This window comes from Enhydra lutris, unplaced genomic scaffold (assembly GCF_002288905.1).
Source record: "Enhydra lutris kenyoni isolate GAN:26980312 unplaced genomic scaffold, ASM228890v2 scaffoldscaffold40, whole genome shotgun sequence".
Taxonomy (NCBI): Eukaryota; Metazoa; Chordata; class Mammalia; order Carnivora; family Mustelidae; genus Enhydra; species Enhydra lutris.
The window spans coordinates 3686531-3703629 of NW_019154124.1; the positions used below are offsets into that span (position 1 = coordinate 3686531).

At 49.0% G+C, this 17099-nt stretch overlaps 1 protein-coding gene across 6 annotated transcripts in view; it reads left to right on the forward strand.

Annotated features, from left to right (window-relative positions):
* Positions 1 to 17099, forward strand: part of LOC111155334 (ataxin 7 like 1) — a 237836-nt gene that overhangs the window by 103322 nt on the left and 117415 nt on the right. Inside the window, exon 4 of one of the 6 annotated variants that reach the window (XM_022515492.1) lies at positions 4444 to 5616. The exons of the other annotated variants lie outside the window; for them this stretch is intronic. Within the exon in view, the coding sequence (XP_022371200.1) occupies positions 4444 to 4529 (86 nt within the window). The 3' untranslated portion in view covers positions 4530 to 5616. Of the gene's footprint in view, positions 1 to 4443; positions 5617 to 17099 lie in introns of those variants that run through there. 6 annotated transcript variants of the gene reach the window in all.

The window sequence follows — 17099 nt, forward strand, 5'->3', positions numbered from 1 at the left end:
TTTCTATGCACGAAATGCTTTCTCAGAACCTCCCAGCCCCCAGCGTGCCAGTGATGGGTGCGTTTCTCATTTCAGACTCCTGAAATGAATCATACGTTTGCGAGCCCTGCCTCTCATGTCTCTAGTCCCACAGAATGCCACTAATCAAATCAATGTCTCAGCAGAAGCCAGCAAACACCCCTGAATTAGAAAGAGAGAGGGGTGGGGCTTGGTGTTCCAAAAAGCATTGATAATAGAAAGCCAATGGGAAAGGCAGGTGCGTTTCCTTCACCTCAAGTTCCATGCTCCCTGTATGGCCGGAGAGAAACCCCCATGGTCTCCTACACAACCCGCATGGACCATAGATTTTCTTGGTGGCCTATAACTAAAGTCACCAGGTCATTCCCAAGGACGCAATAGGCAGAAGAGGCCTCCAGGGGCCTCTTGCTCGCCAAAACACGGGAGACCTATGACGCCCCTGTAAATAAAGGCTAGTCCTGTGGGCGGATGAACTCCGTGAGCCAGGGCAGGCCTGCTGCCCATGCCAAGGTCTGCATGTGCTGCTGGTCCTGCCAGACAGCTTTGATGTCTTCTGGGGTCATCGGTCACACCCTTCCCCGCTGTGGCTGCCAGAGTCACCGGGCAGCCCCCAGTCACGAGAGCCCAGGCTTGGCTGGATCAACTCAAGCTCGTCCCTAACCACAGGGAGATCATTTGCCCTGATAGTATTACAGTGAGTCACTGAGCATCCCCGGGGCACCCTGAGAAAGGAGCAAATGTGGAGCGTTTCCTCGGAGCTGGATCTTCTGAGCGTGGACCAGATTCTCTGCCATTCTCCGCCACCATAAGGACTTCGGAGCCAGCTCCTAATTACCTGCGATACTGAAGGAGAAAGCCAGCGTGACCTTTGTCATTTAGAAATAAGTCCCCCAGTTGAGCTTTAGCCAGCGGTTTCCTATTAGAAATCTTTGAGGAGAGGGTGGCATTTGCTTTTACGTTTTCCCCACTAACCAGTAGTTTTAATGAGCGACATGATGACCCAGTGGGACTGGACTAACAGCCCTGGAGGGTAATTGATGTGAGATTGAGGGCTGGTTCTGGGCCTCTTTCTGCCTCATCCAGCCTTCGTCCTTCCTCTACCCACCATGTGTGTTTGCGGCATCTACTTTATAAGGACAGGAGAAGATCAAACGTAGAAATGTCCCGAGCTTCGCCGTAGGAAGCACACAGTACATCTTAGCTCTTGTGACTTACCTAGACTTACGGAAACTCTTACTTCATCAAGAGGATGAAATGAGAGAATCGTTTGTTCAGCAAGACAGGTGTGAATTTTAGTGCCTCTCTAAGGTAATTCTGTATTTCATTCATGGCAACATCACATCATCTTTTTTTTTTTTTTAAGCTTAAAAGGCTAAGCCAGCTGACATGATATATTAAACCCACATGTTTACTTATTTTTCAGAAAGTTACTATATTGAGAGTATATTCACTCCTGGAAAAAAATAAATAAATAACACCGTTTGGGTGTTCCTCTTGCCCGTCTGGAAAGAGTTGCATGTGAAGAATGATCTCCACTCCTTGGATGAGTGTCTGCAAATTCCTGCTTTCTTTTTAAGATTTGTCATAAAGCTAGAGAAGGGAGGACTGCAGACTGCTCTCGGAAGGAGTTCCTCGTAATCCCTCTTCCCTGCCCCAGAGTGTCTGGCAAACAGGCACTCAGTCAATGTCTCATGAATGAAAGAATGAATAATTTAGATGTTTAATCCTCTAAGTCAGTGATACTGAACCGTTAGCCATGCATCAGTATCATTCAAGGGGCTTGTTTAAAACACCGATCGCCGGGCCCCAGCCTCAGAGTTTGTGCCTGGGCGGGTCTGGACTGGGACCTGGGAATGTGCATTTTCACTAGGACTCCTGAGGATGCTGATGCCATGGGCCCAGGGGCTAGACTTTGAGAACTGCTGCTTTTGGGTCCATTCTGCTGCTTCGGTCTTCTGGTACTTCACCTGTTTCAGGACTTCCAAGAGATTGACATCCCTTTAGTTAGTCGTCTGACCTTGCCCCATCAACCTAAGATAGACTCTGTAAAAAGTACCAGAATTTAATCAGATAGAAAAGTGACCTGAATTTTTTTTTTTTTTTTAATCACAAACCACATTTTGTTCCTTGTACATTTAGAGGAGAAGTGAGAATCAGATCACCTCCTTCCTCTTGATGGTGGCCTATGCTGGTGGGACACAGCCAGGAGGGGTGGAGCAGGGTGGTACAATTTGCAACATTTGAGCCAGATTGTATCTCCCTCCAGTCTGGGAATCCCTACTTAGTGTTGGATGCGCTTAGCAGGAAAGTTGAAATGAGACGTGACCTTTTGCAGAAACTGTAGATGAGCAAAGAGGGTACAGGAGATGAGCATATGAGACAAAAGGGAACAAGTTCCTTGCAAAAAGGCTTTTTATGCTGCCTGTCGGCCCGACCGTAGTCATTAGGGCCCCGGGATTCGGAAACACAGAGGGAGCTTCATGGCCTAAGGAAGGCTGCTCTTTGCAAAAAGTCATTCTAAGTTTAGATGTCACTTTGAATGGCAGGCAACAAGCTAGAATTCCCAAACCCAGGCCCCGGAGAGCTCCCCCCCCACCATGCATCCCCCCTCTTCTCAGGGAAAGAGTCCTCGAGACCATGAGGACACTCAGTAGAGGCCAGCGACAGGTCAATAGAAGGTACCGGAGGGACACCAGACTCACTAAACAGAAAGAAGAGATCAAAGCAGAGCCTAAGAAGGGATTTGAAGGGATGGAGGGGACCGAGACCTTCCTCTGAAGTAGGGAAAGTTTATAAGTAACCTATTGCCGTGTAACAAGTGACCCCAACATTTGGCAGCTTAAAACCACAAGTATTTCTTGTCTTACATGGTTTCCGGGGGACCCAGGCCTGGAGTAGCATAGCTGGTGCTTCTGGCCCAGGCTCTCTCATGACTTGTAGTCAAGCAGTCACCTGAAGCTTGGCTGGGGCCGAAGGACCCTTTTCCAAGATGGCGCACTCACCTGGCTGTAGGCAGGAGGCCTCAGTTTCTCCCAATCACAGCAGAACAGTTGCCTTCCCCCCGGCGCCTGCAAGCTGAGAGAGAGAGGAAGCCAGATGGCTAAAACAAGTGCCTCAGGCTGGCCCCCACTGCAGGGGAAAGGAAGGAGGGGCGCCACCACAGAGTGAGCCCCTCCCACCCTCCCGTTGCCAGGCTCAGAAAAGCGCAGGAGTCAGTGATATGGGGCCTTTGGTGAAAGGCCTTTGGAAAATGACTCCAGGGGCAGCTGTGGGAGTTCTGCTGGATGGGGCTAAGGAGGAGTGGTTGCGTAGAGGAAGGGGCATTGGAAACGCTGGGGGTTTGGAGCCCATGATCCTGTAGGGGTCTCTTCGGGCCGTGTGCTACCTTGCTTACAAGGGACTGAAGCCCCCTGTGAGTCCCAGGGCTCAGGTTGGGTTTCAGAGAAGAGGAAGAAGGGCACCTGCTTAGAGCCATCTGTGTGCTAGAGAAAGAGCAGTCGGCAGCTCTGGCACCTCCTAGGTCATCTGGCCTGGCAGGTGCCCAGGACGCCAAAGCAGGACAATTCCAGGCAGATGTGGTGTCCTGGGATAAAGGGGAGCTTGTGGGCTGCGCCTCCTGGGAAGAATACTTGGGGGGAGGGGATGTTAGGAAGCAGGAGTGGGGAAGCCTCACTCTTTTTTATTGGAGTGACCCCATCAGGGATGGTGGCTCGGTACTGCCAGGCACAGAGGCCGTCAGTCCTTTGTGGCTGTGGTTCCTGGGTCCCACACCGAGACCCTCCCCCGGGGGGACATGCCTGTTTCGGCCACCCTGGCTGCATATATGGATCCCAGGTTAGCAGTCTTCTTCTGAGAATGCAGAATCATTGGTGGTCATATTGTACTGTGTCTGTTCTTATCTCCCCTATCATCCCTGGGGAATAAGCTAATCAAACTTGCTGATGATTTTACACTAAGAAGGAGATAGCTAATAACTTGGATGACAAGTATTAGAATACAATGTGATGTGGATAAATTGGGTCCATGTATTAAGGGCTATAAAATGAGATTCCATCAAGGCATGAATAATGGTGCCTGTGGAAAGGATTAATCAAATACCCCATTAAAAGGTATAGGAATTCTGGTCAGACAGCCCCTGTTTAATTACACTCCTGCCCCCCACCCCGCCCTCTCACTCGGTTCCCTCTGGAACTGCTCTCTACTAGGAGAAATGTGGAAACGAGTTTAGAGGAAATTATAGAAAAATTGGGGACATACGTTTTGATAGAACAAGATCATGAAGACAGATTTAAGCAACCAGTGTTTAATTTAGGGGGGGAGAAAAGATAAGGCAATTGGCGTGAGTAATCATTTACAAATGTGATTTCCAGAGGAGCCCTGTTGATACCATTCAGCAAATGCCAACAAAGCATTTACTTTCCAAAGGGAGGAAGCAAGACAACAAGACAAATGAAGCCATCTCCAGGAATGGACCGGAGAACAGCCAAGCCATAGAGGAGAATCAGGTGTGAGAATGGACAGTGCAGAAGGTAGACAGAGCTTCTGAAAGATCTTGGAGGACTGGCCTTGTCTGGAGAAGGCTTCCTGGAAGAGGAGACTCCAGTGGAGCCCCGCACTGTGGACAAGCTTCCATGTGCTGCAAACTCGTGAGCACACTCTTGGTGACAGGGTTTAGGGAGAAAATGGGCTTGCACAGAGCAGGGGGCCTCTGTGGGATTCTTCTCCTCATTTCCACCACTACCACCTTGGTCCAGGCTGTCATTGCTTCTCACCTGGACAAGTGCAAAAGCCTCCCAGCTGTTTTCCGTGCTTCCACTCTTGCTCCTCTACAATCCATCCTGCACACCAAAGTCAGAATCAAAGATCAAAGTTAATCATATCATTCTCTTGACTTGTGGCTTCCCATTGCTTTTAAGCTCAAAGGAAATCATTCTCATGGCTGTAAAGTCTTGCATGGTCTGAACCACATCCTGTGCCAGGCCCCCTTTCACTCTCTGTATGCCAGTCAAGCCAACCTTCAGCGTTTCAGCTCATTGGGTCTTTCTGCCACAGGGCCCTTGCACATGCTTTTCCTTCTCTGTGTACAATTTTTTTTTCCTTCGTCTCCTCTTCTTGAAGCTAACTCTTTACTTATCCTTCAGAATGCATCTTAGTGATTACTTCCTCCTAGACTTCTCTGATTTCCATAACTAAGTAAGCACTCTCTTATACCCCCAAAACAAATGTTTATTGTGTGAACACATGATTAATGTTTGTCTCCCCCCACTAGACCACAAACTGTACAAGGGCAGGACCCAGTCTTTGATCCCACAGAGCCTAGCACTGTCTCATAAATACATATTGACTGGATCATGACATTTAACTAGTAGAGAGATTACAGTCGACCAGTATGCAGTAGAATGCCATTATGAATTCTTTCTGGGATGAAAAGCTGAATGCATGTTCACACTCTGCCACCTGCTGGTTGTGCTGTTGTAAATAAATCACAGGTCCTCTCAGGGTCTGTTTCCTCATCTGTAACGTGGGGGTGCCAACAGCCACTTCACTTGGTTGTAGTGAGAAATTCATGAAATAATATACATAAACATCTTTTAACTGTAAAGCCAGACATGAATATACTTTGTCATTTTTTCCAGTGCTTGTCACTAGCTGTCAGAAGCCTGGATGGATGGATGGATGGATGGGTGGACGGATGGATGGATGGTTGCATGGACGGACGGACAGATTAATGGGGAGCCAGCATGAGAGCCAGGAATAGTGTGATGGAAGCCAAAAGAGGAGGGAATTTCAAGAAGTGAGAGGAGGCGTGTCGATTGACCACAGCATCACATACAGTAAAGCAAGCAAGGAATGAGGGGAAAACAATCTTTCAACTCACAGTCGCTGGTGACCTCAGGACAAGTCCTCCTCAGCCTTTTCACGTTGTCTGTGCTTTCAGTGATGTACCTTAATTGTAACTTCATCACTTTACTACTTTTGATCTTTTCGGAGGGAAATCAAGTTGATTTGCACACACAGCAGAATTGGTGAGATTACTCCAGCTGCCACCAACAGGTGCGGACAAGAGAAGAAGTGAGCATCTGAGGATAAGAGAATACCCCACACATTTATTGTAATAGGGCCCAGTGAACCTCAGTTATTTCTTACATTGCCATGGATAAGTAGGTTTCAGTTTCTAGGGTCATTTCATTTTTAACTCCCTGCATCCCGATAGGAGGAACAGAGCTGGATGTGTAGGTTGGTAGCCATGGTGTGAGATCCGTGTGAGGGCAGTTTCACTGCTGTGAGCTTTTTTGGGGTCTCTGATTATATTTCACTTTCTACCACAACTGTCCATGCAGGGTAGGTCACTCTAACACACACACACCCCAGCTAGGTCCAGAGGTCCATGGTTACTCCAACATAGCAGCTTAGGCCTCACCGAGATGCAGCCCATCTCTCTGTATGCGGGCCCTTGAGGCGAGTGGCCCAGGCTGCACCAGAGCCCCACGCTTACCATCTCGGGACGGTATTCTTATTCTTGTTGAATAAGAAAGATGTGATGAGTTAATAAACTTCCAGTGGCCAGTCTCAACATTCATCTTCACCCCTCCATGCTCTAAACCCTGGCTGACGAAACTAGATACTCAATAGGAAGAACGTTAAGAACAAACTAGAGGAAGGGTGCCTGGGTGGCTCAGTGGGTTAAGCCTCTGCCTTCGGCTCAGGTCATGATCTCAGGGTCCTGGGATCAAGCCCTGCATTGTGCTGTCTGCTCGACAGGGAGCCTCCTCCGCCCCCTCTCTGCCTGCCTCTCTGCCTATTTGTGATCTCTGTTTGCCAAATAAACAAATAAAGTCTTAAAAAAAAAAAAAACTAGAAGAAAAGACCACCAGTTATTTCATTTCCATGTAGTAGTTGATGGTGTGGAACATGGGTCTGTGAAGTAAGGAGGCAGTCTTCCAAGAAGACTTTAAAATGGTTCCGGGAGGGTTCGAAGACCTTGAGCATGATGGCTGAAGCCCATGTTGCCCATCTAAAGACCAATCCACGCATGTCTCTGCCTCTTCCCCACAGCTCCCAGGTCTAAAACTTTCCTTGACAGTCACAGGGCAAAGGCCTTGTACCTGATTCAGTGGCGGACCCTCACGGGGAAGCTGGGTGGTCAGTGTGAGGAGGTAGGGGTGGAACCTCTCCCATGGCTGCCTGGCAGGGGCAGCAGAGCTGAAACCTGGAACCATTGATCTGTCCTCCCTCTGGTCCCCCAAAGGAGCAAACCCCAAAGCTCTTGAGTCCTTCAGATGTCCAGAAACATGAGGACACAGTCTCCTGCTTCAGACGGAAGAGCTTGGTGGTTCAGAGTTGGGTTAAGAATTCCCCTCCGCCCCACCTAGTTCCTGTCCTCTGCTGGCTGAAATCCCCCGTGTTGAAAACGAGTATGATCATGCTTTCTCGGGGAGACAGTGTGAGGATTAAACACCATAATGCATATAACGTGCTTTGACTGAGCCCTCCCCAGCAGGAGAAGTGAGCTAACAGAGGCATGGAAGCCGTGGTAGATTGAACCCCCTTTCCAAGTTCTGGTCTGCCTTAGGACATCCCCCCTGGGCCCCAGCTCAGCCTGCACTTCCAGAACATCATACGCTGGGTGGTTCTTAGAGGCTGAAGTTAGGAATCTTGAGAAGACAGGAGTCCATGATGGGGTTGGGGTGGAGGACAGGTACAAGGAAAGGGGTCAGGGAAGAGCTCTCTGGAAGGCCTAGTGAGCCAGAGAGGGGCTAGAGGCACAGGGGGAGCAGCCAGGAAGATAAACAGCTAGACTCGAGCCCCAGCCTGACGGTGTCACAGAACCCAGGCAGGAAAGAATTCCAGGGAGTATCCGATCTTTTAGGAAGGTAGCCTAGGACGGGCACTAAGAATAAGACAAAAGCTTCTGAATCATATTTGCCTTTTCGGTGAAAGTGAATTCAACCGAAGTTAATTCAGTTGTAGAGCTTTAAACACACAGGTCATCATTGGAAATACCCTAGAGCATTGTAAAAACTTACCAAATTGCAACTCACTAACCGTCTACACTCTAAGAGCAGGAACCCAATCTTGCAAGCAGATTTGAAAAGCTCCTGAGGCCAGGAAAGACATTGGTCTGCCTGTCCACTGTGCCTAAGTTCTTCTCCTGATCATAACCAGAGAAGTTTCCTTAAGTTTCCATCCCTGCTCCTTCCCATCCCATCCCCGCTGTTAACAGGGACAAACAATCCTGATCTCCTTCACAAATAAAACCCCCTGGGAGAACCAAGGGAAGAAATATGAACCGAGAACCAGGATGTGATCTGTTGGGACCTCTGCCTGACTTCCTTTATTCCCCCTGACGTCTTTCAGGGCCCTTCCGTGGCTTTTATATGACTTATGCCCTAATAAAGGTCTGAAGGTAGTATTGGGAGCCTATTGCGTTTGAAGAATGCCTTGGCTTTTGAATTTTTTGCTGTACCCATCAGTTTTGGAGTTTTTTCTTTCTGTGCAAATCAAAACAAACCCCATATGTGTTTAATTTTTTTTTCTTTTAAGATTTTTATTTATTTGTCAGAGGGAAAGCGGGAGCAGGGGGGAAGGGCAGGAAAGGGAGAAGCAGATTCCCCGCTGAGCAGGGAGCCTGATGCGGAACTCGATCCCAGGACCCTGGGATCGTGACCTGAGCCGAAGGCAGACGCCTAATGACTGAACCACCCAGGCGTCACTCACACATGTTTAATTTTAAGTGTTATAAAACCTCTCATCTCCTAGTACAAGAGTGCTCATTTCTTTTGTCCATTTGGGGGTGTCAGGGCCCTGGAGCATGTAACTTAGGGTCCTGGACTTACTGGAGGGGGAGATCTAGAGGTCACCATTAAGTGGATGAACTCTTTATTAAGTCAGTAGTTGATAAAGCCCTTTGCAATAATGCTAATAATTGTGTTTGTGGGACTGTCTGCTGAGATTGGAGAAAGGAAAAACTTTCTAAGTGTAACTGTTCTTGCTCCAGACCATAAGTGAATGGCCCGTCTCATCTTCCCTTCATCTATCATTTATTTATTACATTTGGTGAGTCTGGTTAGTGGTCGAGATTCCTTCGGCCTCTGCTACATCCAGGCTGCTATTATGCAATCATCTTTGATAAAACTTAACAATAGACAACCCTGGGTCCTGGGGCATAGTGTGATGTCAAATCCCATTCCAAACTATATTGAAAGGCATGAAAGAGAAGCATTCCCCAGTCACTTCCAATACTTTAAAAAAAAAAGTCGTAAATCACTAGTTTCGCAGAGAGCTCCCCCAGATCCCATTCTCCTCCTCTCATTACCTTTAATGTGAGAGTGTGATCACAGTGAGGTGCTTGTGTACGGGGGTTTTTCTCAAACGTGATTGTTTGGGTTAAGAATGAGTGCCCTTGGACACGTTTGGCATGCACCAAGACAAAATCCGGATGGTGGGAAAAGGCAGGTTTGGTGGCCTGAGCCTTCCACAGATCATGTGCAAGGAAAAGGCATAGATGGAGGGAGAACTCATGGCCACTTATAAGAAATGTAAAGGACATCTAAAAATACGGGTTGGACTGGGACGCCTGATCCTGGTCCCTGCTCAGCGGGGGGCCTGCTTCTCCCTCTTCTGCCCTGCATGTGCTCTGCACACTCTCTCTCTCTCTCACAAAGAAAGAAAATCCTCAAAAATAAAATAAAATGTGGACGGGACTGGCCTACAGCGTCTCGTGATACATGGGTGATGACACCATAAACAAACACGAGGAACTGAAGTTAGGAGTGCGGTAGCTTCTGGGAGCCGGGGAGGGAGGAGGGCTGCAGTTGGGATGGGTGCATGGAGGGGCCTCTTGCGGGGAGTGGCACAGTCCCCTCCCCTCCCCTGGCCGGTGCTTCCTGGGGTCCTTGCCTTCTCATCTTGCCCAGTGCAGTCCGTTTGCTTTGTGTGGTTTTGAGTGTCTATGCTTTGTTTTACAATAGAAACTTCTGTTTTAATGAGACCACTTGGGGTTTATATTACCTACAGTCCTTCCAGAATTTGGCTTGGGGGGAGGGGGAAGGGTGGCGATCTTAAAATATGTCTTCGTTTTCTCACTGAGAGGTAAATTATAAATCCAGCTGGAAATCCACCAGTGGGGTTTTCTGGCAGCTCGGTTGGAACTGTGAGCCTGGGGCTGGAGCTTTTTCTGGGTTCTGGCTACTGAAAATCCTCTGGTCTTTCTTTTTTCTCTTTTTCTTTTTAATGTAGCTAATTATCTAGTCAGTTGCTTTTGGTACTGGTATAAACACCTGCAAACCCACCCTCCCTAAACAGACTCTGGGAGCCTGACAACATCTTCTCCCGCTCTTCCTCCTCCCTGATCTCTGGAAATCGCTAAAGGCCACAAAGGTTTGCTTTGGGGACCTTCCCCCTGCCGTGAGCCCCTGCTTTGTCCACCTCGCTGTCCCTGGAAATGCCTGTCTGCAGCGACTACCCTTGGGGTGTGATCTTAGGGTGCCCTTTCACATCTCTCTGTCCAGCAGGGATACCATTCCTTTACTTCGAGGCTTTCGTCCCTGTGAAGTGTCGTTCCACGAGAGCACTGACCACCTTAGCACGAGGAAGTTAGGTGAGAGCTAGTTTCAACAGAGGATACAGTCAAAGAGTAGGCTCCTGAAGCCTGAGGTGAGGACACAGTAAGGGAGAACGCAACAGGGGTTGGTGGGACTCTACCTTTTCTTCCTTTTCTTCTTCGTATTACACCTGGCCTCAACTCGTTGATATTTTTCAGCTAACTCTAAGATCACACTGAAACACGACATTGTCATCCGTCCCTGGGGCTGCATGAGGCTAGTTGCCCACCTCTCTCGGTGCATAAGCCTGAGTCCAAACCTGCTTGGGAAGGAAGGGCAGGGACCTCATCTGGTTTTGCTCACCATTCAATTCTCAACCCCCAGCACGGTGCTCGGCACACGCTGGGGGCTCAGGAGACACTGGATGAAGACGATGAATGAATGAACGGGGGACCAGGCCAAAACCAGCTTGTATCGGGGAAGTGTTCGCAGGGATATCCCAAGAGGGGCAGGGAGAAAGGGACTGCTGTCGCTCCGTAGGCTCTCAGGGACCCCTTCCCCTGCCTCCGCCTCTAGGCATCTCCTTCGCAGCAGCCTGGGGTCAGCCCTCTGTGCCTCCCTTTCCTCGACAAGGGACTCAGCCAGCACCTAGTTCTTGAGAAGTACCAGCCCTTCCCACGGTTTCTCCCGCTTAGACGACACTTCTGGGTCACGGAAGTATTTCCCCACACGCTGTCTCAAGGGCGCTGCATGAAGTAGGTACTTCCCACTTCACAGAGGCAGAAACTGAGGCAGGGAGGGATCCAGTCACTTTTGAGGAGCAGAGCTATAATGGGAACCTGGAACTTGGGGTCTGTATGTCAGGGATCCTTCCTGCTGCCCTGTCCTAGACACCGAGATCCCAGTAAAGGGGGATCAAAGATCAGCCTGGCCCTCAAGAAGCTTCAGATCCACTTCAGATCCAGGGCACAGAAAGCGACCTCACACAGGAAACATAGGCCACTGAACATTCTGGAGCACGGCCCAATCCTTCCCCGGGTGGCTTCACAGAGATGGTCCAAAAGATTCCTGCTGGTGCCTCTCAGAAAGTTTCTCTCTCTAAACTTATTTACAGAGTATGGGTAAATAAGGTGTAATAATAATAAGGTAATAAGGGACGCCTGGGTGGCTCAGTTCGTTAAGCAGCTGCCTTCGGCTCAGGTCATGATCCCAGCGTCCTGGGATCGAGTCCCGCATCGGGCTCCTTGTTCTGTGGGGAGCCTGCTTCTCCCTCTGCCTCTGCCTGCCACTCTGTCTGCCTGTGCTCGCTCTCTCTCTCTCTCTGACAAATAAATAAATAAAAAATCTTAAAAAAAAAAAAAATCTTTTTTTAAAAAAATAAATAAAAAAAAAATAATAAGGTAATAAGAGTATTGGGTATGGGTATGGGCTATGGTTAAAATAAGAGTGTGGGTAAATAAGGTGTAATGATAGTAAGGGTAAATAAGGGTGGCCCAGCAGGCTTTCACTACTGTAATGGGGAGGGCATAAATAATACAAACCCAGAGGAAATCCCAAAGACCTTATTTTGACCAGTCGTGTCAACCTCACACTTCAGCCGCAGACCTCATTAGGAACAACCATGCTGTGGCTAGAAGAAAGAAAGCAATGGGTCGAATCCGTCATGGAGATGACCATTCCCTGTGACAGAGTTACTCCCATGAAGAACCGCCCATGCTTTTGGACCTGCTCCCCTGCCCCAAGCTCTTCCGCATCCCTTTCTTCCATTGCCCTCTGTTGGCAAAGTGCTCGCTGACCACTTGGCTGCGTTATAATCCTTTAATTCGTCTATGCCTAGGAGGAAGAGGTGCTTTATTTAGAAGCTTACTAGTGAAACCTTTTGAGTCTCTAGTTCTTGATGAGCTTGCTGGCATTGGGATGATCCCAGGGTCTGCCCGCTGTGCCCCCGATCTACTGAGCACAGAAGGACAGATAGCCAGGAAGCTTGGTCCACCGGGCAGCCAGCGTGCTGCGGACTGAGGGAGGGTTGTGGCTGGGTTCGTGCAGATTAGACAGAATGATGCAGGACGGCAGGAGAATGAGAAAACCTTCGAAAGAATAACCAGATCTTGTTATGCTCTTCCTGGGGCAAAAAGAGAGAAGAATTGATCTTCTTGAGCCCCAGGTTGGGGCTAGTCCCGAGGTTGCCAGGCAGTGGTTCTTAGCCACGACTGTACATTAGGGTGGCCTGGGAAGCTTTCCCATAATGTGGTGCTAGTCCTGGCATCTGTGTTTTTAAAAACCACATGTCATTCCAGCGAGTAGCCAGGCTTGAGAACCAGACGGGTGGTGATGGCTTTGTCGTGGGTAGGTGTGGCTAGGCTGAACTACATCTCCCAGAATTCCCTGGTCTGTGGGTTCCTCGTTGGGTTGGGCCACAGAGGGATTCTCGGGAGAGCTGGAGGACAGAAGGGAAGCAGTACGTGCATTGTGGTCTACCTGCTGGCTCACCGGATTGCCAGGCCTGCCATCCCTCCGCCTTTCCGGGCATCCCGCTTTGGCTTCTCTGACTCTCCGGCCAGCTGCAAGTGCTTAGCTCCATGGCTCCTGAGGGATAGATATCCCTACTGTGAAGGTCAAAGGCAGCAGGAGTTTTAATCCATCCTCATGGGATTCTAGATTATTCTTGGTCTACCAAGGTCTTTCCTTCCTAACTGCCTGCCCTATGGACTTCACACTCCAGCATCGAACACCAAAACAACAGCCCTATAGGGGCTGTTAAATCAGCAAGTCCTGTTGTGAAAGGTCCAAGCCCCGTCTTGATGCATATATATACAGATCCACCCGGACCCCTCCTCATAGGTCTGTTTCCTCGACTGAACTGACCGATACAGCTAGCTTTCAGGACTGTGGAGTGAGGGCTTGTTTCCATCCACAGAGAAAAGGCCTTTCTTGAGCTGGAGTCTCCGTTTAAGAAAGAGATCCCGGCGGGTCTGACACTTCCCTGCCTCAACTGCCGTCCCCCCGGGTGACACATGAGGAGCAATTTGAAAATCCTTGGTAGATTCCTGCTCTCCGAGTCCAGTAGGTGCGTGGGAAACCAGACTTCTCTGGGGAAAACCTTAAAGATGTAAATTCCTGGACTTGACTTGTGAGAATTTTTCAAAAGCCTCCTTCACCCCAGCCTTTCTGGGTTGTTGATAACATTCTGGTTCCTAATGTGGATGCTGGTCACATGAGGCTGTTTTGTACACCCAGAGTTAAAGGGCGTACACTTGTGATTTTTCCCCGTTCCTATATACATGTTCTATCTCAGTTTAAAAAAAAAAAAAAAAAAATGCACCACCCCCCACCTTCCCACTGCCCATAATCCCATATTCCAGTGACTGGCCAAAGTTGACAACCGCTGGTCTAGACGATTCCTTGGACCCTTCCTGACAAAATTCAGAGAGGAGCAGCAGAAAGATGTTCGGCCATTGGGAATGGTTAAGTTGCATCCATAATCCTAATGATACAATCCTACGCAGTTACTGGAACACTCAAGGAGAACATGAAACAGTGAGGCTGCCGGCCAGCTTGAAGCAGTGGGCCTGGGTTGTAAGGAGAAAGAGAAGCTTGGAGGATCATACTGGAGCCAGATCATGGAAGGCTTTGAGTGGCAAACTGAAAAAAAGGAAAAGCCACTTTAAGAGAGTTAAGGCCTTATTTTGAGGAGAAGCGAGGGGGGACAGGGTGGTTGGGGAGGGGGTCTTACAGATTTGGAAAGTGATGGGTAAAAGTAACATTTTTTAAATTTTTTTTAAAGATTTTTATTTATTCATGTGACAGAGATCACAAGTAGGCAGAGAGGCAGGCAGAGAGAGAGAGGAGGAAGCAGGTTCACCGCTGAGCAGAGAGCCTGATGTGGGGCTCGATCCCAGGACCCTGGGATCATGACCCGAGCCGAAGACAGAGGCTTTAATCCACTGAGCCACCCAGGCACCCCTAAAAGTAACATTTTAAACAGTGCAGTTGTAAAGGTAACATTGAACTGCTCACAAAACGTTGTTTGCAGTGCATACTGGTGAATGACAGCAGAGAGCAGGCCTTGGCCTAGAGATGGGACATGACCTTCCTTTGGTGTTAAAACAGACTGCAGTCTGCACTTCCTCCTGAGGTGCCTGCAGGCTATACACACAGTTCTGGAATGTTCTTAAATAGAAAAAGATGGCGGGGTAGACCCCCAGTTCTCCCATTTGAAGGCCAAGGAGATCGCTATGAGGCACAACTGTAATAGGTACGTGAAGATTTTGTAGTCAGAACGCAGGGAGAAACTTCACGGGCTGATTCATTTTAGGCCATAAGTGTCCAGAACAGGTCCAGCCGTGGTTCTCGGCAGGGCGCCTGGACCTGGGGACCAGTGGGTATGGGGACAACAATAGACAAGCAGATTGAGTTGCAATTGTTTCTGGGGCTTTTGAAATAAAGAACAGGCCCTACCCCAGAGGGATTCTGAAGCTTTCCTCAATTTAAATCCACCAGCCCACATGCTTTTTTACTTGTCTTGTCTCTACTTTAATATCCAGGGACGGAGTTTCCATGGCCTCTTTTAATGGTCCTTTTCTGAGTGTGACAACTCTGTGCCCCTCCCCCACCACCACACCCCCAGGCCCCAAAAGACACCTCCAAAGACTACAGCTCCTGAGCTTTCACAGTAAGGGCAGAATTAGGCTTAAATACATGGGTTAAGAAAATTGGTTAAGAAAATCAAACCTGGCTGGTTCAGTCAGAGAAGCATGCCCCTCTTCATTTCAGGGTCATGAGTTCGATCCCCTGTAGGGTGTAGAGATTACGTAAGTAAATAAAACTTTGAAGAAATAGGAAGAAAATCAAACCATAGGTATCATCCAACTTCTTTTGAGAGATAGACTTTCTTTCTCATTCCAATCTGACTTAAAGGATTTTCATTCACCCTTGAGTACTCCTCCATGCTGTAACCACGCCCTAAACTCGATTTTGCGGACTATCCACTGAGAACCCTTTAATTCCCCAGGGAATTCCCTCTGGAGCCCCACAGACTCCCGAACCTCTCTCCACCAGTTCACGGGCATGTGCGGAGGGAACCAGTTCTCCTATCAGTTGCAGTCTAAAATAGCTAGCAAGGCAACTGCAGTCATGAAAACAGTAACGCGCAGGCACTCCAAAGGGAGAAGCCAGTTCCCATGCCCTCCTGCCTTTTCCTTCCTTCTCCTCCTGCAGATAATTTGAGAGTCGATGTCCACAAGTTTTCTCTCCCACTGTCCGCTCCCCTCCCCCACCTGAGGTCCTTTCATGGTTTTTTCCTTGCCAGCATCTTTCAGGAAAGGGAAGTTTACTTTAATAGTCTGGCCTACTGGCTCATGAAACCACCTGACCTTCTCCTTGCTCTCCTGGGTGGGCCCAGCCCCGAGGACGCAGACGAAGCCCTGTCCACGCCAGGCTCTGGTTGTTCTGCTCAGATCATGTATAGCAGCTCTCCAGAGCACTTTACTTGGCTAATACAAGTTGTCAGATGCACAGGGTACAAAAGCCCCAAATTCCAGGGCTCAACAAGGGAGCCTCTGGAAGCAGGAGGGTGAACCTTAGCATTCTGACTCAGTCATGCTCGGGCTCAGGTAGCCCAGAGGACACCCGGCTGGGTCACTTTTGGGCAGGAGGGCTCCCGTGATGTCCGTGTCTTGTGTGCACGTATCTCACAGAGCACCTGTCCATTGGTGAGGTCCAACAGGCAACATCTACTCAAAACAGAACTACAGAGTGTTAGAGCTGGAAAGAGTCCTCTAAGATAACAGATCCAACCTCCGCAACCCCTCGCTGCAGTAGAGGGACACCAGACGCGCTGAGGCCATGCAAGTGATTTGCCCAGAGCGCCTCAGGGTGGCAAGAGAGGTGGCCCACACTTCCGGGGGTCAAGGTCCAGCGCTCCACCACGGCCCCTGGCCCCTTTTCGCAGATACAATGTCTTTTCATATTTCTCGTCAGGAGCCTGAAGGGCCAGGACATTACCAGGTACAGCAGAGGCCCCCAAGGCCCCTCAGACCTAGAAAAGTCACAGCCCCCACCTAGGCTGGGCCTTGGGGTTGGGCATACTTTTTATTTTTATTTTTTTAACCACAAGTAATCCTTCCAGCTCATTTGCCTTTGTTTCTTCTGTCTCAGTCTTCCTTTCAGTTACTTTTTAGTTAGGTCTCTAGGGGACTGCATGTTTGTGTGGGATGTTTCTGGGAACTCTGACTGTAGGCACAAGATATCATGTCTCTTAGCCTCGACTAGGATAAACTTCACCAAACAGTGTTACAGTAAAAAAAAAAAAAAAAAAAAAGACCCGCCTCAGCGAGTCTGGGGTGTCTCTACTGTAGCGAGGGGTTGCGGAGGTTGGATCTGTTATCTTAGAGGACTCTTTCCAGCTCTAACACTCTGTAGTTCTGTTTTGAGTAGATGTTGCCTGTTGAACCTCACCAATGGACAGGTGCTCTGTGAGATACATGCACACAAGTCACGGACATCACGGGAGCCTGCCCAAACAGAATCTGTGTATCA